Source organism: Harpia harpyja, chromosome 1, assembly GCF_026419915.1.
Source record: "Harpia harpyja isolate bHarHar1 chromosome 1, bHarHar1 primary haplotype, whole genome shotgun sequence".
NCBI lineage: Eukaryota > Metazoa > Chordata > Aves > Accipitriformes > Accipitridae > Harpia > Harpia harpyja.
In genome coordinates this window covers 61,911,039-61,934,688 of record NC_068940.1, presented here as the reverse complement: position 1 = coordinate 61,934,688, position 23,650 = coordinate 61,911,039, and the positions used below count along the sequence as shown (strand labels likewise).

General features: G+C 44.4%; 2 protein-coding genes across 15 annotated transcripts in view; both read left to right on the top strand.

The window, feature by feature from the left end:
- The first annotated feature begins 5,573 nt into the window (after positions 1 to 5,573).
- On the top strand, positions 5,574 to 16,027 carry GGCT (gamma-glutamylcyclotransferase). Of its 3 annotated transcripts, none has more exons than XM_052797111.1 (5): positions 5,574 to 5,713; positions 9,120 to 9,265; positions 12,444 to 12,579; positions 13,059 to 13,129; positions 14,559 to 16,027. In XM_052797111.1, the coding sequence occupies exons 1-5, from the start codon at positions 5,594 to 5,596 to the stop codon at positions 14,614 to 14,616; spliced, it is 531 nt and encodes a 176-aa protein (XP_052653071.1). In that variant the 5' UTR covers positions 5,574 to 5,593; the 3' UTR covers positions 14,617 to 16,027. The 3 variants fall into 3 exon arrangements, with proteins under 3 accessions (XP_052653071.1, XP_052653080.1, XP_052653061.1); XM_052797120.1 differs by having other exon boundaries at positions 13,034 to 13,129; positions 14,559 to 14,674; XM_052797101.1 differs by lacking the exon at positions 13,059 to 13,129.
- Positions 16,028 to 16,528: 501 nt separating this feature from the next.
- The window catches only part of NOD1 (nucleotide binding oligomerization domain containing 1), a 29,855-nt gene continuing 22,733 nt past the window's right edge, over positions 16,529 to 23,650 (top strand). For 7 of the 12 annotated variants that reach the window (XR_008236664.1, XR_008236663.1, XR_008236665.1 and 4 more), the window contains exon 1: positions 16,786 to 17,157. The gene's annotated coding sequence lies outside the window, so the exon portion shown is untranslated. The other 5 variants (XM_052797018.1, XM_052797008.1, XM_052797026.1 and 2 more) reach the window with 5 other exon arrangements.

Here is a 23,650-nt window from a genome sequence, read left to right as displayed (position 1 = left end):
ATATTAAATATAATAAAAAATCAGAAATAAATTGTAAAATGGACACTAAATAGCAGAGCTGCCTAAAGACAGCAGGATACAGCCCTTTCATCTGCCAGTCTACATTCAATAGTCATAACTTTCATAGGGAAAAAAAATTCTCAAGTACTCAACAGCCTTGAGAGACAACTTGCTTAGTGTCTGGTGAGACACAAGTCCCCGCGAGAGGCGGCCAGTAAGACAAACTGATCCTCTGAAAGGAGCAATCACTTCTGTGGTGGTAGATGCTAATGCACCCTGAGACAACAGGCCACAGAAACATCACACTGACAAAATCCTCTTGACACAGCAAACTAAGAGATTTCAGTAATGAGGGAAACTACTGTGACAAAATCTCCTGTAACCGTTTGCTTTGTATCACTAGAGAATTGCTATCATTCAGAAGAGCTTTACAATGAGGGAAGTAAAACTCTAGGTCATAGGAAAGAAGCCAGATTTTGAATGTACTTACACAAAGATGAGCAGAAATTCCACGTTAAGTTGGTCCCACTGTACATTCATATACAAGATAAAAAATTGGGGCCCAGCTACAGCCTGTGCAGTACAACCCAGCATTCTTCCTTTGAAAACTGATGTAATATTTGGCAAGAGTTTCAAACCAGTTGCTGAAGTCACACCTGCAAGTACCTGTAGGTCTGTGAGCAGAGCAGATGCCCTCACAAGCCAAAGCAACTAAAGCCAGCTGCATGCCAGGACTGTGTGCACCAGAATCTGTTTGCAAAAGCTCTCTCCCACTTTTCTTGGGTCCAGATTTCATGCACATCAAATTTTTAGCATTTGTTTTTAAATAGATCCCATACATTTTGTCCCTCCAAGAGTTAGAAGCTGCTCAGGCAGTAAGAAGCTCGTCACAGTCTGTCTCTACAGACCTGGGCTCCAGGAGGTACAAGCAAAAGCAAAGCATTGATACACACCCTAAAAGCAAGACATAGATACACACCCTCCTCCTTCCCATATCTGATCTGGAGGGGGGATTCATATGGCTGTCCTTTCCCTTTGCCCCTTCCTCCACCCCAAATGGCACTGACCATGCCGTGACATCTCAGGACCACACTGAGTGTGCAGCAGCCAGGGAGAGCCCCGGGCTGCCTCAGGAAGGGCCCAAAACTCACTTTGGCATTGGCCAGAACAAAAAAAAAGGCAGGTGGATACACACACAGACACAGCCACTTTAATAGTTCATGCCTCCTAAATGATGGCACATACTATTTGTGGAAACATGTAAAAACAGAATTGCAAAATGAATGATGGATAGATATTCCTCCTGGTCAGTGGGGTTACGAGCCCTGTGGGTCAGTGGCTGTTCTGTCAGGCAGGGCAGGGAAGGAGGCTGGGTTTCTGCAGGACATCGCAGTCCCTGTTTTATAGGGAAGGAACAAGCACAGCAACATCATGACACCTTGTAAAATCATTTGCATTCATTTGCATGAACATGAAATCTCTGCAGACCCTCAGACCTTGCACACTGTATTAAGAAACTACCACCAGCTGTAACCATCTTGCAGCAAAAAAGGTATCATTTCATTGAAATACTAATTGCAGAGCACAGCCTACTAAGGCTCCTCAAGGAGGAGAGAAAAGCTGTGGGGAGGACTGCACACATGGTTCATTTGCATCAGTTGCCCTTCAGTTATTCCTCCAGGCTCTTTTTTTTTTTCTTCAATATCAATTAAAGCTCATGCTGTGACAACCATGGGGCAGAGAGGGAGCAATGGGGAGGCACACTTAGTGACTGGCAGACATTCCAGCAGGTTTAACTTATCCCACCATATCTTATTTTTTCCTAATTTCCTCCCTGCCCCCCCCCCCCAAAAAACCCTAAGTAGGATATGCTCAGGAATATATTGCATCTAGGGATAAAAATCTGATGGAAGTAAATTCCAGCTTTCTTTGCATAAACAACCCTGTTGATCTCCTCCACGGACAATGCACAAATAGCTGTGGATATCCAGAGCTTTCCCCCATGTTTGGGAAGCTCCCAAACAGGAGGCATACTCCTGACTGCTTACTCTGCGCAGGTTTTGTAGTTACATCCAAGGGGAAACAATGCCTCCAAATTGTTTGGGGCTTCAAAGAGGTTAACACAGGTCTCATGTCAGCTGCTCTGGAGATAGCTTTAGAGTCCCAAACTAATTTAACTTCAAAAAACCCCAGGGTTTCATTTAACACCATCCTCTCCAGGAGAGTTAATTTTCACCTGAAAAGGTCATGAACCAGCAGAAGCTGAAAGGTAGTAGCACCACCAAAGTCCAGCAGGTTTCTACTCAAATTGCTACAGGAAAGGTCCTCCCATCCTCCTCCCTCTTTTTTCAGTTGGAAACTTGGTTTCAAAGCAAGATCTGCCCATAGTGCCCAAGTATTTTCCCATGCACATACAGCCATTTGGCCATGATTTGGACATATGTCAGCAGAAAGACTTGCAAAGCTTTCCCTCCAGACCAAACTCACTTCCCTCCCATGCTGCCTCGCCATCAGACTGGCCACGCTGTGCTGATGGCACCAGGGAGACTCAGGCTGGGGCCCCTCCAAGGGTCATACTTGCAGCGAGCCTCAGCAGACCTACCCAGGGCTTTCTGTCTCTTTTCTGGCTCATGGCAGAAGTATTCTTCTTCCATCTCAGGCCTGAGAGTATGAAAACAAAGAGCAATCTAAACTGTGCCACCTTACAGTGCTATGGTAAGAAGCTACAGACAATTCAGAGGCTGATTCCTAATGACCATGAACACTGGCCTTTGCATCTTTTTAGCAATGAAAGCCTTTTTTTTTTTCGACAGTAGGTTTCAGAGTTAACATTCCCTCTTTAAAGTATGCTTTGCGTGCTCTGTAGACTCAGGTGGCCTCATTTCTATGAGCTGTTCAGTGCTCTGCGGTAGATATTGGCCATCTCACTGCCCACTGGCTCAGAGCACACAGTGCACATTTGAGTGCTCTATCAGTTATAGTTTTAACAAAGGCTTTAATAAAAAAGGGCTTAATAAAAGCTGTTGGGAATAGAAGTTTATATTTTCTAGATAGTTTGAAGCCAAAGCTTACTGTGACACTGACCCACACTGGCAGTACCAGCCCTTCCAATTCAACTCTCACGTCTATCACCCTCATGAATAGTTGAGAGGCTCCATGTGCTGTTTCTAAATTGCCGTGGGCCGTTCTGGGGAAGAAATGGGCTTCAGCAGTGCAAATTGATTGACTCAGTTCAATTAAAAATTAATCTAAACACCATAAATCTAGGTTTTACCTCAACAGAATTTGAATTAGCATCATGCTATATCTAGAATAAGCAAGATCAACTTATACCATGCACACCAAAACCACGCTCCTGGAAGTACTGGCTACTGCTCCTTGGTCACAGAATAGGCTTGGTATTCAGTATAGACTATAAAAAAATGGAAACCTCAACAGACTTTAATCTGAAAATGCCTTTTTGAGGGATTAAATACTTAAAATTGCAAGTGGCAGTGTTTTAACCTGAGTGTCATTCCATGAATTTGACTGTAATTTTGCTAACTGCCCTTGCTAACGAAGGCTTTCACATGCACAAACCCAGCCATGAGATTAGGGACTCGGTCTCCTCATTTATCAATCATCTGACTTTGTAACATTTAAGTTGTGATTTGAATAGCATGAAAAAGGACATAAGTTTCAGGAGAAAACTGTTTCTCCTTGTTCAAGATATACATTCTTTTGGAATGAAAAATCATCACAATTGTTGCTGAAACTCTGAGTGTTGAGAAAAAATGGCAATTTTTGTGCAGAATGTCAGAAGTTTCAACAATTTAAAAAGTGTTATGAAAGGCTGGTTGGGGTTTTTTTAGGTCATTTTGATATTAAAAAGTAACAATTACTACATGATTCACTACAATTCCTACATAACATTTTTCTGTTTAGAAAGAAATGTCCACCTTGGCTCACAAGAGACAGCTTGCAGCAAACCCGAACGGGTAGCACAGCACACACCAATGCCTGGAAAACCTGCCCTCTCGCAGGCTTGTTCCCTGGGACTTTAGGGGCCCTTCCAGAAGCCTCTCCCATGGGATCCCCGCCACCTCACAGCCACCTCTGCCACTTTTCTTGAGACCAGCAGAAACTTAGTTATCTTTGAAACCTCTTGCTTTCTGGTTGAAATTAGCCAACGGTCCAGAAGCTGCTGAAAGAGGAAGAAGAGACGCTTCTCGTGGAGTTCACATTCCCTTAGGGAAAGGGGACTAAAAGCATATACCAGAAGCAGACTTTCAAAAGATATGTTCGGCTACTAGTTGTTGTAAGGAGTGAGAGTGAGGAAGCCTCACTATATAATCCTATGACCTGCGTAACAGGTGAACACGATCGTTCCCTCTCACCCTAAAATATTTACTCCTACATAAGAAAAAAATCCCTAAAAATGGAAAACTGCTAGTCAGGAAGGATCAGAACCATGTTTATCACTTCATGTGTTTTATGATGAATCTGACTTTGCCCACACCTGACTTGGGAAAACTAAAGCAGGGATCCAAATGGCATGCCGCACATGTCACTAGGGGAAGGAGCTGCTTCACCCGCTTGCTGCTTTCCCCTCTGTATTTCATAGGTGAGGGTATGCCCAGAGAGGCCGGGCACTGCGCTGCCAGGGTCCCTGCGCCGAATCCTGCACGAGCTGCCTCTGCTCAGGAAGCCGACGCGGGCCGAGGGCTACCGTAACAGCACTAATGAATGGTGCCTCACCATTAATTGTTACACTATTGTTAGTTACAGCCTTCCGTGGCTGTTTTGCTGCATTATACGCTATATATATATATACATATATCTTCAGCAGCTTTTGCTTAGGGGTAGCTAGCGATTAGGCCTCCTCCCGTCTCATTCGAGCATTGCATAGGGAAGGAGAGGAGCTGCCCCTGCGCGTGGGTCTGCAGTTCCCCTGCCTGCATGCCAGCACCTTCACGCCTTTTACTCTCGCATGTTCCCAGCTTACTCTGCTCCGACCGCTCCCAGCTGGGAAAAGCTGCACTGTTTTGGATTACGTTTACAATTCGCCACCGTTTACGTTTCCCTCGGAGGCGGCCAGGTTGCTCGCAAGCAAAACGCACTGGCCTGAACGATTAGCAGGGGGGTGCACCGCCCCCCCGGTTCGGTACGAGGGGCTACAGGCTCTGCTCGCTGACGGCGCGCTCCTCCCCACGGCGGACGCCCCACAGGAGGCGGCTGACGCGCGGGAACGGGCGTCGCTCCCGCTCCCCGCCATGGCTAACGCACCCTTGAAAACGCTTGCTGCGCGTCACGCGGTGCCCAGGCCGCGGGGCAGCCTGCTGCCCTCCGCCCGCCCGGCCGGACAGACAGACAGACGGATGGACGGATGGACCGGAGGCATGCCCCACGTCACGAGCCCGCCTGACACGCGCGACATACACCGCCCCCACGCCACAGCGCCGCCGCCTGGCGGCGGAAGTAGCGAAGTGGGGGCGCGGGCGCGCAGGCGGCCGGCCAATGGCGGGCGGCTCCGCTCGGAGGCCCCGCCCAGGCGGCCGCCGGCGGGAGGCGGGGGGCGTTAAAGCGGCGGCGGGGCCGGGGCGGGTGTGGGCTGATGGAGTCGGCCGGCGGCGGTGGCTGCTTCTTGTACTATGCGTACGGCAGCAACCTGCTGCGGGAGCGGCTGCTCCTGAGCAACCCCTCGGCGGCGCTCTGCGCCCTGGCACGCCTGCAGGTGCGGGGGGGTGCCGCGGGTGGGGAGCGGGGGCTGGTGGAAGTCCGCTTGCTCTGGTGGAGCCGCGCGTGGGCCTGGCTCTGCTGCACGGAGCCCGGTGCTGCCGCAGGCCGCCCGAGCCCTCCGACCGGTAACGGGGGCGGCCGTAGCACGGTTCGGGGGGGAGGGGCGGGTCCCGTCGCCCTTAACGTCGCAGCGCGCGCGCGCCGTGACGCGTGGGGCTGCTGCCTTCCGCCAAAGGAGTGTTTGCGTTATCCCGCCTCTGCGGGTCTTGTCTTACTGGGTCTAACCAAGTCCGTAAGTCTGCCAGCCGAGACCCCACGTGTGAAGAGTAGTGAAAGTTGTGAACCTGAAAATGCCAGTAGCAGGTGCTTGGTTGGGTTTATGGGACAAGTTTCTGGCAGTTTTAAAAGGATGATGCTTTGTTAAAAAATCAGAATTCCTGCTTCCCCTCTGCCACGCTGGTTATGAGTGAGAAGCCCTGCCTGTGCTGTGTGCCAGGTGGGATGCAAGCTTTCACCCGGTACCGCATGCCTGCAGCTGATGCCTTCCTATGCCCTGGCAGTTCTCCCCCCACCTGGGGTTATTACACGTTAGTGTATCGGCTCGGCTTTAATGCAGACTTGGAATCAGGAGCTCATGGTCATTAAGCTGTTGATGTACAGATCCATACAACTGGAAGGATCCTTGGAGGAGCAGAGCATCAATTGATACCACTTAAGGGTGACTTGAAGGTTCTCTTGGTGTAACTGGCAGGAAATTATCTATGTTAGAGTGTATGAAGAAGTCCCCAAACCTTGTCATTAATAAACTCCCTATAGTCAGGTACTTGGTGTCTCTTGGGACTATCAGCCTGGCAACCGAGGCCTGTTCCTGTAAAGTGCAAGGCACTGAGGAGCTGCACGTGCCGAGAGCCCAGCACCTTGCAGGATCAGACCTTGGAGGCGAGCAGGAAAGCAGTAGTCTTGTGCGCTTGTCTTTGAATAAAAGCAAGCCCTATGCTTCAGCTTTTCCTCGGGGTTTCGGGAAGATTTTCAGGTTACACAGTAAGCGCCTCTTGCCACACTGCAGGTTAGCTGTTCAAGAGCTGGCAGTGAGGCGTTAGCTTTTCTAGCCGGCCTTTGCCCGATTGCTGCACTCCCTGCTAACACCGGGTGGCTTCGCTCCCTTGCTTCGAGCTGGAAAGTCACTGATGCTTGGGAGTGGGGAAGGGCACAAAGGTTGGAGCTGATTTCTGTTAATTGCTCTATGGTAGTACCACTAAGTCGCCTTAAATAAAGGAAAAACAGCCTGTAAACAGAGTACTTTGGATGCTAAAGTAAAGTATTAAATTCGCTTCCGTTTTTACTTTTAAAGCTTTGTTAATCTTCAGCCAAAAGCTGTAAGAAATGGGATGTATGACAAGCACAGAAGGGGTATTACACTAGTACTTAGAAGGGCCAAAGACCAAGTTCTTGGCCCAAGAAAGTATCTAGTGTGTTTGTTCCCTCTTCCCTGCAGTGCCCGCTGCAGTTGCCTGCGTGGCGTTAACATAGGGTTTCCTGCTTCTAGAACTGGAGCTAACCGCTCTATTTCTGTGCAGTCTCCGTTTACCTTCTTGGGTGGTATCTGACTGTTTTATACACCTCCTTGCAGGTATTCAGTGCAGGTCAGGTCGAAGAAAATATAACTGGAGGAATAAAAAAAAAATTGGTCCATTTGGGTTTTTTTTATTGTTTTGTTTTGTTTTTTTTTTTTTAAGTAGACTGCTGTGAGCATACTTGGCTCGACAGGAGTTTTTCCTTGGACTATTTACTTCCGTGCATATTACTCAGACTTGACTGTCTGGCAGGGTCTAGTCCGGAGTCCTCCTCACACAGTAATCCAGTGACCCGAATATTGCAAAGCCGTTTTGCAGCAGCTTGTTGAATGGTTGATGACTAGTGTGTCTAAGTAAACTATTTTCTAGTAAAATTAGTTTAATGGGGAACATTTTATGGGGAAAGAAGATGACTCTCTTGACAGAGTAAACGGTATGGCTTTGCCACGCTGCTGATTATCACTTACACACACAAACATATGCACAAAATTAGCGTTCTGATCAGTGCTGTGTGTAAGCCTCCAACTGCTCAACTTTTGCAACCTTTTCCCCATATCTGTTAGGACACGTTACAAGAAGGTAATGAGTCTCAAAAAGTGAATATTAATATGCACACGCCTATATTTCAAATTAAAATTATCTTATAGCTTAAAGAGGGTGATCATGAGAAATAAGCAAAGTTGTGGGGTTGTACAGGTTTGGGTTTTATTTTTGTTGTTGTTTTTAATCCTTTTTGCTTTTGCTGGACTTCGTTGTTGTGGTTAAGCAGGTAGTCTTCCTTTAAGTTTGGTAGTGGTATTTTTTTTCTTTCCCTTCTCTACTGCTAGGGGAGGATCCACAAATTGGCTAACAAGTAGGAGAGGAAACTGAGTGTATGGAGTCAGATGGGAAATTATACCGGAAAAATGCAAGAACCTGTTATTCTCTTTTGCCTGTGTAGTAATATTTGATATTACTTGTAAGAAAAAGAGATACTTGATTTCTAAAACAATATTTCAACTTGCAAAAACTTGAATAAGCTCACTCAAGGAGGCATACACCTTGGCTTAAAATTACCCAAGAATGTTTCAGCTGAGTGATGAGATGGCACAAAACACTGGAAAATACACAGGATGGTATTGGGCAGTTGCATTGGTGCATGAGGGCAAGACCCAAAGCTCACCAGCTTGTAGGCTTTACCCTTACTATCTTCCTGGACCCTGCGTGGTAGTATTTAAGTCTTATAACAGCACCAAAAGCTGCAAAGGAATGGGTGTCTGGTAGGCATGTCTTTTGAGAAACGAGAAGGCGGCAGTAGTAGTCAGTTCCCTCCTTCAAGGTACACGTCAGCCGAGGGCCCTTCAGATTGTCTAATGGGAAGCACATCAGCAATCCTGTTACTGCCAACCTGGACAAAAGTCAAGCTGACATTTCTTCAGCACTACTGTGTTTACTGTAGAATTGGGTATGTGTGCTACTCTTGAAAAAGGGCTACCTCCACTTTCTTCTCAATGGCTAGAAATTGTTAGCTAATGTTTAGGCCAAACTACTAAGAGGTTTGGATGTTGATCCAGGTCTCCACAGACCAAGACTTTTATCAGTAGTGCTCTCTGTCAGAACTCTCTTCACTTTGTCCCAAGGTTGCCATTTCTCATGGGGAGGTAGAAAAGGCTGACTTCAGCCCCTCGTGAGATGGGAGCTGGATCAGATCCTGCCTGTCCATTCTTCCTTCTGTGGCTCCAGCCGATTACTTGTAGACTTTCCTTTAGGTGCCCCTCTCATGTCAAGAATAGCCAACAGCCCTTATCTGAAGTGGAAATTGATTCTCTGCATTGGTTTCATTTGCAGGATTTTAAGCTCGAGTTTGGCCATCATCAAGGCAGGACAAGTTCTGTCTGGCATGGAGGTACAGCTACCATTGTTGAGAGCCCTGGAGACGAAGTGTGGGGAATAGTGTGGAAAATGAACACTAGCAATTTAAGTTCACTGGATAAGTAGGTGACTTAACTTTTGCTGTCTTCTACTATTTTAGAGGCCAATTGAAAAGTTGTAGTTAACTTTTGGTAAAGAGCTGTGTGGAAGCTTTGGTGTTGGAATCAAGAAGATGCTTTGGATTTTAATATGTGAATTTCACTTCACAGTACATGTATTGTCTTCTAACACATTTGTGATTAAAATGGCTTTGTGTTAAAGCTAAAGTTACTCAGGGGTATTTAGTAAGGTGTGGGCCTTTATTTGGAGCTGATATATTGGTCGGGCTCCTTTTTTTTTTAATGCCTGTCCTCACAGTGTCCTGTCCCTTAAATTACTCTAAACTCTGTATTTGTCCTGTGACACATTTCCCATTGCTTTAGGGAGAGTTTCCTTTGAGACTGACATCAGTTTCTGTCTCTATACATCTGTAGACTCCGATTGTAGTGGAAAAGGAAGGGATGAGGACAAGAATTGCAGAAGAGAAGGAAATCTTTAATACAGGCAAAGGGACCTTTTGAGGAAGTTATTTTGCATGTCTTCTGACGATTCAAACTTTTGTGAACTTCAGGTAGATCCAAGCAGGGAGCTGGGGTGGCTTTATTTTTCCCTTTGAATGGGAGAGGCTGCCTGCACCATTCCAATGCATGGTGGAGAATGTTCTGCCTGTGCCTGATAATTAAGACAAGTTTAAGGCAACCTGAGCAACTCATTCCCAGGCTGAAGTCTGGAGGACCACCTGGCTAAACAAATCAAGGAGTAGCATAGCTTCTTGCAGGGTCTAAGGCAGGACTTAAACTTAATCTCCAAAATTTTGGCTGGTGTCATGTGTTTATTGCAGCTTTCAGGATGTGCCTGCACAGCATGGTGCTTCTGGTACACGAGGATCGTTTGTTTAAAGCAATTCATCACTATCAATTAATTCCAGTAGAAATCTGGGCTAGTGAAGCTAAGGAAGAAGGGCATATTAAACCCACTGAAGGCATTACATTAACACAGTTCTCCTGCCTCTGGTACTGTTGCAATTTTGGTTATGGCTGCACTGTGCTGCGTAGACATGTCCTTATAACCTTGGCCATGAAACTTGGAAGTTCCAACTTGCTTTTCATTGTCTACAGTGAACCTGAAACACAACAGAAACTGTTGCCCAAGTTCTGTTAGCACATCATGGGAAAGGGTACTCTCATCACTCTCAAGTCCTGGTTGGGAGTGTTAGTCCCAAGCAGGAAGGCATCTAGCTGGTATGCTTCTGGTTGGGGAGAGCTTCACATGTCCCTGCTTTATTATCTCCTCAGTTTCCCCTCTGTTGCTTACACTAGCACTTACCTCCTGGTCCCCTTTCTGCTGACCTTTACTGAAATCTCCTGATTTACCATGTTTCCCTAAAGCGTAAACTTCAGAAGTATAAAGATGCTGGCTGGCAGCATCTGCTTTGATAGTAACACTGTGTTCCCCCTATGGGGACAGCATTTTGTATTTTAACTTCTAGAAGTGTTGTTTACATACTATAGAATTGCACATCCCTGGCATTTCTTTGACAAACTTTAATGCTGGCTAAGATGCTAGAGACTTGAGTGCTACACTATCACCAAAATCTGAAGGATGTACACTAGCATTAAAGATTGATTTTTCCCAGCTGCCTCACTGGTGCCACGAAGGTGGACTGGAAATGGAAGGAAACAGGATGTGTTCTTGGCTTTTATAACGATAGTCAATAGTATGCTTCTAAGGATTGCTACTAACCAACTTGAAACAGCTTGTGTGTGTTCCTGCAGAAGATCTTGGGATTCTTTGGCTGTGTACAAGCAGATATATTTGTAAGCTCTCAACCAAGTTATTTCCTGGAATTTCCATGTATCAAGGAAAAAAAAAAATTTCACTATTTGCCCCGCCCCCCCCACTTCCCCCCCCCCCCCGCCAGTCTGGATAAAGAAGTCTGTGCTTTGTTATCCAGAAGCAGAGGAGGGAATGTGTAACTGATGCTGCGTGTTGTTGGTTGAAATACTAGTGAAACAACGTAATACATAGAAAACAAGTATGGGAGGGGAATCTTTTGCCTAGATGGCTGAACTTTTTGGCTTCAAATGCATTTTGGTGCTGTCTCGTGGTCAGATTTTTTTTTTTTGTCCTCTGTACTTCACAAATTTGTAAGTTACAGACTAAATAATGACTTTTCCTCATATATCCTAGCTATGGACATTACTTAACTGTAACATTTTTCTTGCTCTCACACACCCATGTGACTTATTTTGCAGTCTGTTGGTCTTGAATCTGCAGTTAGCTTCCAGTCTCTACTTGCACTTAACCTAGTTACTCACATAACATGGCCTGTGTTATGTATGTTAAATAACTTGAAATGGTAGTACATCTCTGAAAGAAAGATAAGTTGTCAAAATGATATTTTGATGAGCAGCATTAAAACTCATGTTATCACTCATATCTAAAGCACATCTAAAGTTAATTGTGCTATGAAGTCTGTCTCGTATTGCTTAAGCTTCTCGTTTACTTCTTACTATTTCTTCAGACTTATTGGTGGCTAAATGCTAATGGTTAAAGACAAGAAGTAGCCTTGGTTTTGAGTTTGGTTTTGTTTTCCTAAGACAGCATAGCATGATTTTGCTAATAAAAAAAACCAAAATGTTTTTTTGCCCTGATCTAACTCATTGTTGCTGTACATGTCTTGCGCAAATTAAAGGGTCTCTTGGATTATTCATTGGAATGTGCGTTGCAAGAGTTGTGTGAGTTTCCCCTTATTCAAGCGTAACACAATGGGCAAGATAAAACTTTGTAATTGTTTCATTATCTGAGTGGAAGGTAATGAATGATGTGTGCCTGGCTCGTTAATTCTGATAATCTTGGTTGTGTTTCTCTTGTAGATTACCAGACGTGCACAGTAATTAATTCACAAGGAGTATTCTCTCTCTAACTTTGCAAGTTAACCACTAGTCATCTTTCTTACAGAGCTGAAATGATAAAAGTGAATGCTGCTGCTTCTTTAGAAACTTATTTTTGGATATGAAACAAGTTTGTACAAAGTACTGGAATATGTTTTGCTTTCTTTGTTTTTCTTTAAGTCTGTTAATAGCGCAGACCACTGTCCTGCCTTGAATTCTGTTATAATAAATGCATATGTTTAATTGCACAGTTTGTTTGAAAGATGCATCAGTTATTTGGCATGAAAGGAATAGATGTCCTTTACAGGCAAGAGGGAGTTGAAGATGGCATTTATGTCCCAATAGAAGTTAATGTCCACACTCAAGCAGGAAAGGTACTCACCTGTCGAAGCTACCAGATGAAGGACTATGTCTGTGGTCCCCCTTCTCCTCAGTATAAAAGGGTAGGTGTTGCATCACTGTAATTTTGGAGAGAATGAACAGAAATATATAATCAGTACTTCTGTCCTGTTTAATAAGTACTTTATTTACAGTGGATGGAAGGCATGACTAACTAACGTAAAGGTATAGCTTAATCCTTGTGCAATGTACTACTGTAATGATGCTCGCAGAAGATTGTTAGCTTTTAAAGGCCTACTAAACCAATTTTATTTTTTGGCTCAGTTATGCCTTACGTGAAGCCTCTATTTAACTCGTGAATTATTTATGACTGACACAAGGATTTCTGAAGGGTGTTGTTTACATATATGCAGCAATTCTCTGTTTGAAAAATTAATGTACTCCACTAAAAGGACAGAGGGAAGCTTCTGTGGGGAGAATACAGCACCTGGTTTGTAGTCTCAAGGACGTGGATTATCCTTATTGTCTTATGAAGTATCTTGCTATCATTTAATACAGGAGTCCACCTGCCTTCTTTTACCAGATACATCATCAGTACATCACAGGACTTCCAGCAACATTGCAGAGCACTGCAGGGTTCCCACTTGATGGCTGGTGAGGCAGAAGTGTTTCAACACTGTTCTGCAACACACTGACTATAGAGACACATGATCCAGTCACGCAGCAGGCCTGACCTGCTTAGCTTTTGAGATCTGATGCAGGCCTAGCCTTGGGCTGCATGACTGCATGTCTGGAATTGTGCAGCTCTTAGCAATTGCAGATAGACATCACTGTAACATGTTGGCTTTTTCTACTGAAAGCAAAGAAACAGGGCCTGAGCTTGTTAAATCCCCAGTGCGCCGCCTTCTCTTAACTGAGGAACTCGCTCCTGTGAATCAGCTTCCAGGAGCATAGCTAAGGCTGGCTGCTGCAGGACTTCTGAAGAGAAAGCTTGCTTAGAAAGCAGGCTCTGCTACTTCACAAACCTCCTCTCTGTCAACCCTCTTCCTGTCAAGACAGATCTTTAGGGTTTTTTGGGGAGTTAATACGTAGTCTGCTACTGTGTGTCAGCTCTCGCTAGTATGCTGTAAGAGCAGACCTCCAATTCTGGTAACTTTATCTAGCTAAACATTCCCTCCTGCTGTTATCAGGGTCAGTTGTTAGTTCTCTTCTTCCCCCCTGCCCCCAGCTTTTAAGTTAACCAGGCAGGACGGCTAAAAATTTAGTACAGGTGACTGCATTGGCATGCAGTGATCTACATCCATCTACTGTTGTGTACTTTCTGTGGCAAAGTTCATCCTTTCTAGATGCCTCGTCCTTGAATTTCCTGGCTGTTGAATGCATGAAAGAGTATTTACAATAGTGTCGGCTTTTAAAATCTGTGTATTTATCTATTCATTTCTATATGGGAATTTGCTGGTGTCTCTTTCAAGTCTTGGCTCCTACAGCCTCCTCTTTTCCTCTCACAGTCACTTCTTTTCTCTTGCACCAATACTTAAGTTTATTTTGTATGTAGAAGGAAAGCTGCAGTAACAAACTCTAAGGAATCTGTGCTTTTTCCACTAAGCTAAGTATCTGTTTCTGTTACTCCTATAACCTGTCTAGGTACTCACTGTTATGCTTTGGATTTGAACAACTTAGTTTTAAAAATAACTTCAATAATATACGCTGCTTCTCACTCAGATGTGATACTAAGGCTGGCTAAAGGGATAAAAAGTAGTTCTTGTCCTTGCTGGAAGAAAGAATGAAATAGCTGAATAGCAGCTTAATTGTAGTCTTGTGCATGTCAGTAACATCTCAGAATCTTGGGGGTATGCCTTGGTAGTTACAAGCCTTTTCAGAGTAATTTTGTTGACGCTATTAATGTCTTCAGTGGTCTTCCAGAAGCCTTTGGCTAACTTTAGGTACAACTAGCATTATTTGGGATTAATTCTCTTGTTACCTTAAGCGGTTCTTCCCGTACGAGTGAATGTTTGGAGGGGTCTGTCCTTCCTAACACTATTATTGAAGGCTTTTTTTTTTTTTCTTTCCCTTTTGATTATAGGTTATCTGCATGGGTGCAAAACAGAATGGCTTGCCAGCTGACTATCAGAAGAAATTAGAAGCTATTGAAACTAATAACTATGCAGGGCCAGTGCCAATCATGGAAGAGATTGAAGCTGCTATTAAAGCAAAGAAGATAAATTCTGCATAGAATACCTCTGCACTTGCTTGGCCATTCACCTTGATTTAGATACCTCCTCACTGTGCTGATCAGCAGTTTCTTTATTTATCAAGAAAAGATGAGTTTGCTGTGCATCTACAGTAAGCATATTAGACATAATTTGCAGTCTGAAGACACGCTGACATTGGTGACTTCTTCGCTTTGTATGTATAACTTGAGTACATGCTGAAGTTTTTGCAGACTTAGAAATTATCTTTCTGTAATTGTCATACAGTGCTGCATGCAAATTTGTGCTTTGTATCCTGTTTACTGACCTTTTTAAAAGAAAAAGGCCATCTTGAGTGTTGGCATCTGTTGCCTTCTGAGGAGTAAGGGCTGCAGGATTAGGCCCTTTGTTCTTAAATGTTGTATACACAATTATCAAGAATTTCAAATATTTGTTAGATGCAAAGTAGACTCAGAACTCTAAACCAAGACTAAACTTGTTCCTCCACTGCTTCTCTTAATGGTTTAAAGCCCAACCTCTGAAGCTATGGAGTTCCTGTTTCTGTTTACATAGTTAACAAAGAAAGAAAAGTAATATTTTTTTAACTGTCTCTGTGTTTTTAAGTGTTAGTCCAAAAGGCAACCCAGGCCTGAAGACAACATCCAGCAAAGGATCTCATTCAAAGCATAATGGCCTCATCCTTCCTATGTCTAGTAGGCAAACTGGTTGGGTATAACCAACAGATTTTAAGGAATTCATTTTAGTTAGATGATTCCAAAGTTTTTTAAACTACCTTTTTGACTGGCTTGTTGCTTATCTAGGCCTTGGTCTCATGTCCAGTGAAATCAGGAAGTTCTCCTGTGAGTCCTGGCGCATTTGTTTATTGATTTTGTTTGTCTGTCAAACTCCAGATGAACAGATGTGGCCTCTTTTTCTACAGCTTTGACAATCTCCTGCAAAACTGGAAGCTCTTGTAAGGTTTAGAGTATGTATCTTCATGGTACTTGGCAACCCTTGTAGTTAGTTTGTGGGGGACAAGGAAAAACTGACAACCTGGAAGGTGTCAAACAACTGAACTTTGGCTTATCTTCTGTACAGTGTAATTTTTTTTTTTTCTCTCGACATGCAGAGGGGTGTGTGTCACTCTGTGACTGCTTAGATAAACAAATGACAAAGTAACAAACTTACCACATCTGGTCTGCATAAAATTTTTCTGTAAACTTCTGCCAGGGATGTATAGGTGCTGTCTTAATGTCATTTGCCCGTTTCCAGAGTTGGGCACGGTGACTACAGTAGAACATGGTACTTTCTGTATTAGCACTGTCTGGTCTGAAACTGAGTAAATAGAACTGTGATTACCAAACCTTTCCCCTGTCTGTTCAATGCATGCTTCAAGAGCATCAGTGTTGCTTGTGTAAGCAAAAGCTGGCGATGTGGAAATGTAACTGGAACTTCCCATTGGCTATTTGTGTTTTATAATGGATATAACTTCATGATGGAGGGCAAAACTACGCATGAACACACTCAACATCAGCACCACTTCTTTTGCTTTACCCTTACCGCCATGCTCCTTTGGGCTTTTGAACTTTTACATGGGTTGTTTTACTCTTGCAAGAAGAAAACAGAAAATACTACCCTGACAGCCTGCGGGGGGGGGAGGCGGAATTGACAGAAGGTACTGGATGCCTCCCGTTGAGGAAAATGGTGGGAGCTCCTGCGGGCCGGGGAAAGGCCTCCGCTGCACCTCTCTCGGGGGAGCGGGCCTCCCGCCACGCCGGTGTGGGGAGGGAAAAGCGGTGCTCGTGAGGGAGAAGAGGCCTTCGGCAGCGCCCGCGCGGGGAGGCGCCGCTTCCCGCCGCGCAGGAGAGGCCGTGCGTGGGGCGGGAGCTCCTTCCCGGCGGGCCGGGGGTGGGGGGAAGCACCCGTGGGCCGGCCGCCGCCCCGCTCCTCCCCTCGTCTCCGTCCCTTCGCCGCCGCGGTGAGTGCCGGGGAAGGGCCAGGAGCGGAGGAGGGTCGCCGGGCCGCTGCCCGCCTCGCTCACCACTGCCGGCCGCCATGTCGGGAGGGGCGGGGGGCTCGGGGCAGGCGGGGAGAGAGGCGTTAGGCAGCAGCAGGTCAGCGGCTGGCGCTGGGAGAGGGTTGGAGGGTGTAGATCAAAGTTTCTGCTTTTTGTAAACCGAAGTTTCTGTGTTGCCGCCTGAAAGGCTGCGAGATGGAAGGGGAAGGGCTGCTCCCCGGCGGCTCCCGCTGGCGTCTGCCTCTTGGTGAACTTCTCGCGCTCCTGAATTGAAAGTTTTGGGACTTTTTCCGTGTTTCTTCAGCAGGGGCCCTTCCCGCCTCTGGGGAGGAGGCTTCCGTGTGGCAGGCGGCGTCAGGCAGAGAGCGAGGAGCGGGGCCAGCAGTGCCCCAGCAGCTCCTCGGCGAGGGAGACAGCGCCTTCCTGCAAAATACAGCAGCGCTACCAGGAATAAATACTGTTACAGATGCTGGCCGGTGAAGTAATTTTCCTGAAGGCCGTTGGGGAAGGGTGCCGAGGGGCGGAGGAGGCGGGAGGGAGCGCCCGGCAGCCCGGGGGCAGGCGCCGAGTGGAAGAAGGCATCGCTTACCTGCTGTGCAGCCCGCTCCCGCCTTGCCTTTCCCGTGAGCCGGCCGGATAAAACAGTAAAAGAAAGCCCTTCACTCGCCGTAAACCTGACTGAAGATCCGTATCCATGCGCTGACTCACGCAGGAGTCGTTTAGGCCTCGGTGCTTCGCTCCCTTAACGCGAAAGAAGCTAAGAGGGAGGCGGGAGCGGGTTTGCCTGGGCAGAGTTGGTGCCCTGTGGCTGTGGGGAGGGCATGGCATGGCGGCGGTCTCCTTCCACGCCAGCGCGCTGCTGGCAACAGCAGTTAACTTCGCCTCACCTTAATACTTAGGCAGTCCCCGCTCAGGACCCTTTTTTGATGGATCGATGGATGCACAGGCACAACCGGGAGGTGATCTTTGGCAGGTGGAGTGGCTGTAGCTAATTAGGTTTGCTGTTAATGACCAGAACAAAGCTTGGGAGGTAGAATTAGGAGAGCTGTGAATATGTGATTCCATCAATTGCAACTTTAATTGTAGAATTCACTGCAGGTTGAATGTGAAAATAGTAAATAATAGTGGAAAAGCAGTTACATTTTTTAGATATACCAGTAAATTGTTCCCTTCCTCCTCCATCTCAAAAAAAAAAAAAAATCCCCAAGATTTCTCTAATAGAAGAAAATTTCTTTGCTTCTTAGTAGTGGTTCTTTCTTATCTATTAAATGTTTTACTGAAAGGAGTTAGCAGGAAGCCACATAAAATCTTTTTGACAGGGACTTGTTAATTCATCTAAACGTTGTATGTAGAGCTCCATTTGTTTAAAAGTAAGCTGTTAAGGAAATGTAGCAGCAAAACCTGTGAGGGGTGTGAATAATTCTGTAAAAGCCTGTGCCTTTTAAACAAAAGCTTGTGAGTGTACCAGGTGGAGGCAGAAATAATTTCTTCTGTGTTCTTATATATCTGTTGCTCTTCAAACAACTCGGGATGGCTACAAAAACTTATGCTACAGTCAAAGGAGAGAGAGAGGGGGGAGGGAGGGAAAATCACTAGAAGATGCTGATCTCAGTGACCCCAGAGCAACGCAAAATCGCATGAGTTGTAATGGATTTACACTAGTGTGATGTTAATGTATGCCTCCCAAGGCATTTATTGACATATGTAGCATCGATGATGATAGTTACACAGAGATTGTAAACTGGGGTATGATGAGTGTGTTTTAACTCAGTACAGGGACTCTGTGCAAGCCATACCGATGCACCATTTCTGCTATAAAAATAAAAGGCTATTTTTTAGTACCTCTGGGAAATACATTGCATCACTTCTCATCAAAACATGCAGACTTTTTGTGTAGTATATGTGCCCATTTGCTTCTAATGGCTACACATTCTTTACTGTTCTTGAACTATGTAAAATAGTTGAAGTTCTTTTAAAAGTGAGAGCTGCTGTGTGGAAGTACATTCTTATTCATTTGTTATAGTCAAAAGGCTGGCTGCTGCGGCACACATGCAATATGATGTGGAAAATCAGTTTCTTTTCTGTGTCTCCCGGTGATAGCAAAAAGTTGAGTTTAGACAGGCCTGACTAGGTTACCGTTATTAATGAAAAAGCATGGCAAAGACTCCAGTTCTCCTCTTGCTGTAATGACTCTGCAGTGAGGTGGCTAGCACTGCAAAATAGCTTTTCTCAGGAAACAAATCTGACTTGGAGACACAAAGGGCACAGATTTTCATGTGAAATGGGGCACTACTTTCATACAGCTACCTCTCGGAGACTAATTGCATTTTGAATACTATGGACAGAAGGCTATGCCAACAGGAACTCCACTAGCCCTGGGCTGGGACTGAGGCTTGTGTGCGTGCTTTGCTATTGTCCTGCCAGAGCTGGCTACTAGGTGCTGTGAAAATCCTGAAGATATTCCAGCTACTGGCTGCTGATAGCTAGGTATGTGGCATAGGGCTTTTTCTCACAGGCAATTTAGAGGAACAGTTTTTGTCAGAATAGCAAGACTACAGAAGAAGTAGTATTGACTGAGTTTTCAGCTTTTCAGAAATACTCTAGCTTGGTCTTAAATCAGCTGCTTTAAGGGATGGTTGTTAATTAATTTGCTCCTTATATTGCCCTTACTGCTTCATCCTGCGCAGTCTACTTGGAGCAGTCAGCTCAATGAGGAGTGAATTCCCTAGTTCACCCAAAAATGGTAATGTTTTTTAGCTATTCTTTAAGATCCTTCAGCCCCTATATCTACAGCTTTTATAGTTGGTAAGACCTTGTTGTGATAAACCAGTATATTCTTCACTGCCAGAGGACTTGCAGCACTGGAAGTTGAACAGGCATAGCAGTTTTGTTGGAAGAAGAGCAAGGAGATTTTAGTGAAAAGAGGATGTGAGAAGGGCAGGGCCAGGAAACATAAAAATGTATATATGCTTGCACAATGCTGAGAATAGAGGGAAGTCAGAAGAACCACTAGATAAAAGTGCCAGTGCGTTCATGCAGGGGCCATCAGTGCCACTGCAGCTTATTGACATGGATTATACAAAACCTTGCTGTAAGCACTGGTACTTTTATCGTACCTCTTACTATGACAAATTTCGTTTCCTTTTTTCATTTCCCTCCTTATCCCTGGCCTGATCCCCATCTTGCTTCCTCTTTGTTATTCTCAGTTATGCAGGCTTATGATATTCATCTCTTGCCACACTTGCTGTTGCTTCTCACATCCCTTCAATCCCCATTGACACTTCATTTGGCCAAGGCCCTGTCTCTCTCTTCTTTGCCTTTACAACTGATGGGTGAGCACTCTGCGCTCTGGTTCTTTTTAATTCCTGGTAGTCTGTTTTCTGTCATCTTTACTTGACCGAAGCTGCTGTCCTCAAAATGGCTAACTGAATTTCATCTCCAACATCACTGGCAGCCTCTTCAGTTAATCATTGTTTTTTATTTTTCCCTCTCAGGAGCAAGAAGTCCATTCTGTTCCCACATAAGAAGCTTTTCCCCATAAGCGTTTCTCCTGTTTTCTCCTCATCCTAGACTCCTGCTTTGCCCGGGTATCATCTCTCTTGTCTCTCTCCATTCCTCCTTAGGTGTTCTTTTGTTTCAGCTACTGTATCAAGCTTGCAAATCTTTCCCTTTCTCCTTCTGTACATACCTCAATGATAATGCTCATTTCTCTAAATAGATGTGTTCACAAGCCGTTGCTGTTAGAACAGGTGATCTGTCTTTACCATATCTTAGTAATGTTTTACAAAGGATTGTAAGAGCCTTAAGGTGGCTTTCAGAAAAATTATTTTATTCATTACGCCTTTCAGAAATGGAACAGTTCTAGAAATGAGGCAGCAGTTCTCAACAGTGGATGTTCTTAGACCTTGGTCAGTGCACTGAGGTGTCTCACATTAATGTATGTCTTAGTCTTTTCTAACAGTGTCCCCATGACTGATGCCACATCAGTCACAAAAATTGCACTGGAATTGAATCCAGCATCTGGAGTGCCCAAGATAAGGCAAAGAACACTATGTACACTTCAACTATATGCTTTCAATGCGTATTTTTAAGTTGCATAAGCATTTATCTTTAAACACACCAGATGTGTAACCTAGCATTGTAAAACTAACAGATCCTTGTAACAAGAGACTTAGTGCTTTGTAACCTTGTGATCCCTCACTGAAAGGACTCATGTTAAAGCAGGGTGGAAGCTGGGACTACTTCCAAGAGGTGATGGACTTGCAGATAAGTCAGAGACCTCATGACATCATCACATTGGCCTCGTGTTTAAAAAAAAAAAAAAACCAACAAAAAAACCGCCCGAGCAAAACAGAATCATATACATCAGAATCTTACATGCAGTGTGTTTCTCTAAGAGAACAAGTATGTTTCTCATGCTGATCAGGACTTTTAGGTGCTGTTGCACCTAGAACTGCTACTGTAGAAAAATTTTGTGTTTACTTTAGTCTGAGTAGGACCTGAAGTTTCTTCATGTATCTGATACACTTTGCTACCAACGTGCACATACCTGCCTTGCTCTTAACTAACATGTGGCAGGAAATGTTTCTGTTCCAGCACTGTTTAAGGTGTTCAGCTCCTCATCTGATGTGGCATTTTCTTATTCTATGGATGGTGGAAATTTCCATTTTTTCTTATTAAGAGACTGATGAAAATTGCTGTTTTCTCCAGTACTGGGTGGTGTGGTTTTTTTGCCTTAAAGTTAATATTGCCACTGAAAAATATCACTGAGTACGTCATCATGCACAGAATTCATATTGCAAACTGTGACTTCCCTGCTCGGCATTTTTGCTCTTTCTCCTTTTCTCCCCTAATGCTTAGCCTTACTTTATATTCTTTTTTGATTGCTTTCTTGTTTCTCTACTCTCTTGCAGGTCACCCTGTGTGAAAGGGAACATGCTTTTTCCTGCAGCATACATATGCACACCCCTTCCAGTACCAACCAGGTTCTGTACTGACTTGGACTTAGTCAGATGCAGGGCAGGCATCTTCGAGACCTTCTGATCTTTCCATGTTTTCCATGTTCTTGTCCTTTTGCTGTATTTCTTCTTTCTTTTCTTATACTCTTTGTAGATGGATCTGAAAGAGTAAAGAAAACACTTCTCTTTGTTTTGTACGCATGACAGCACTTTGGTTCGTTATTATGGTTTCTTGGATGTTTGTCTCAGTTCTTCTCACAAAGTAGAAAGAGAGAAAATGCATTAGGATAATGTGGTCCTAGAATAACCAAAGCAAGCAGGGAACATTGGGTAGATGCAGTATCTTGAAAGAAAGGGGTTAATATTTTTATTTCATGTATTTTAAGGTGTCTCTATCTCTTTAACTAAAAGCTTGCAAAAGCTTTAGAGTAAATGATGTTTTCAGCATTGTTTCGTCTTCATGATAGAGTTCATTTATGGAATGAGCTTTCTTGAACAAAGAGATGTGCCAGTGTGGCTTCTAGGAAGCTGAGTGACTCAGAAATCAGCCACTTCATATGGTGGGTCATGTGAATGGCATAATGAAAGGTTGATTTGTCTGAGTAGATGCAGTCACTTACTCATGTGGTAAGAAAGTCAGATCACTTGGTTACATTCCCTTTGGTTGAAAGAGTTTTGCAGTTTTGGAGTTGACTGTGATCCAAAACAGTTGTGCTGGGGTTTTCCCTGGTCTCAGCCTTTGGAGGGCTTGACTCTTAATGCAGTTATCTGCATCTGTGCAGGTGAGCAACCATAAGTTAGGACCTATTGGGTCTCCTGAAATCAGAGGAGCTAAGCTGGTTTGCCCTGTGGTTCTAAGTGTAGACAGGTAGTATCACTAAAATGCAGTAGTATAAACCGTGTCTTTCTCCAGCATCAAGCAGGAGAAGCTACACAGATGCAGACTGCACCTTCTGGTATGGAAAACCCATAGAAGTTAGTTTGTTTTTGTTCCAGTAGCAGGTCACCTAGAAGAATCTGTGATCTGGCAGGGCTCAGTTACAGCTTGCCAGGGCAGTGCTGGGGAGCATTTGGAAAGTTTGCTGGCAATGTAAACGTCTTGGGAAATTGTGAGAGAATTTTGCAGCAGCAGAGCTGGCACCTTTACAGAACTGTTGAAGAAGGGCTTTGTGTTTTGTTTTTATTAATATGACTGTAATCAGAATCTAAGAACATTCTTCCAAATATCACTTGACCTGCTGAAGCAACAGTACATTTTACCTGTTACTGGAGGGTGCCAGTAATTTGTGTAGATCATGCAAATTCTTATTGTCTATGTGGAGGTGATTGAGTTGTGATCTTGCAAAAAAACCTGCTTTTTGCATGGGAAATTGTATGTGCAAGGTTCGTACCTAAATAGTACCTAAATGAACTTATTGTTGAATTGTAATTACGATATAACTTCATGCCTGCTGTATGGTGTATTAACTGCAATTAAAAAAAACCCCTTAGTAATACAATAGAGAGCAGTATGATCCTGATTCCTACTGCTTTATGCCTTGTAGAAGAAAAATGGGAATAAATGGCCATCTAAAAAGAGCTCTCAAGAGCTGGTATAGAGAATGAGGGCATACACAGCATATACATTTGTAGACAAGGAGAGAGCACTCATGCTAAAGAGTATGGTTTCTAAACATCTCTACAGCAATGAGAGGGTTTCCTGAGCCTGTAGCTGTCCGAGTTAATGATCATGTTGTGTCTCCAGGTGTACATACAGGGGCTGAGGTCAGGCATTCAAGCCTAAGTGTTTGCACAGGCTTTAAATTGGTATCTTCATTACAAGCTGTATTGTATGCAATCTCTTCCCTTTATGAAGTTGGAGGTGGGTTGGATGCCCAGTCCAGTATTGAATATGAATTGTGGTGCTATCTTCCAGGCCTAGTTCATCATATGGGGAAGAGTCTGTGAATTTAGTTATTCTGTGCAATTCCTGCTGAAGGAGAGGTACAGATTTTTTTGTGTGAATCACTAG

Coding starts and splice junctions, on each gene's coding strand:
- GGCT (XM_052797101.1), top strand. CDS start 5,594: ATGGAGTCGGCCGGCGGCGGTGGCTGCTTCTTGTACTATGCGTACGGC. Junction 9,266..12,443: donor AATTTAAGTTCACTGGATAA/GTAGGTGACTTA, acceptor TGTCCTTTACAG/GCAAGAGGGAGTTGAAGATG. Junction 12,580..14,558: donor CTTCTCCTCAGTATAAAAGG/GTAGGTGTTGCA, acceptor TTTTGATTATAG/GTTATCTGCATGGGTGCAAA.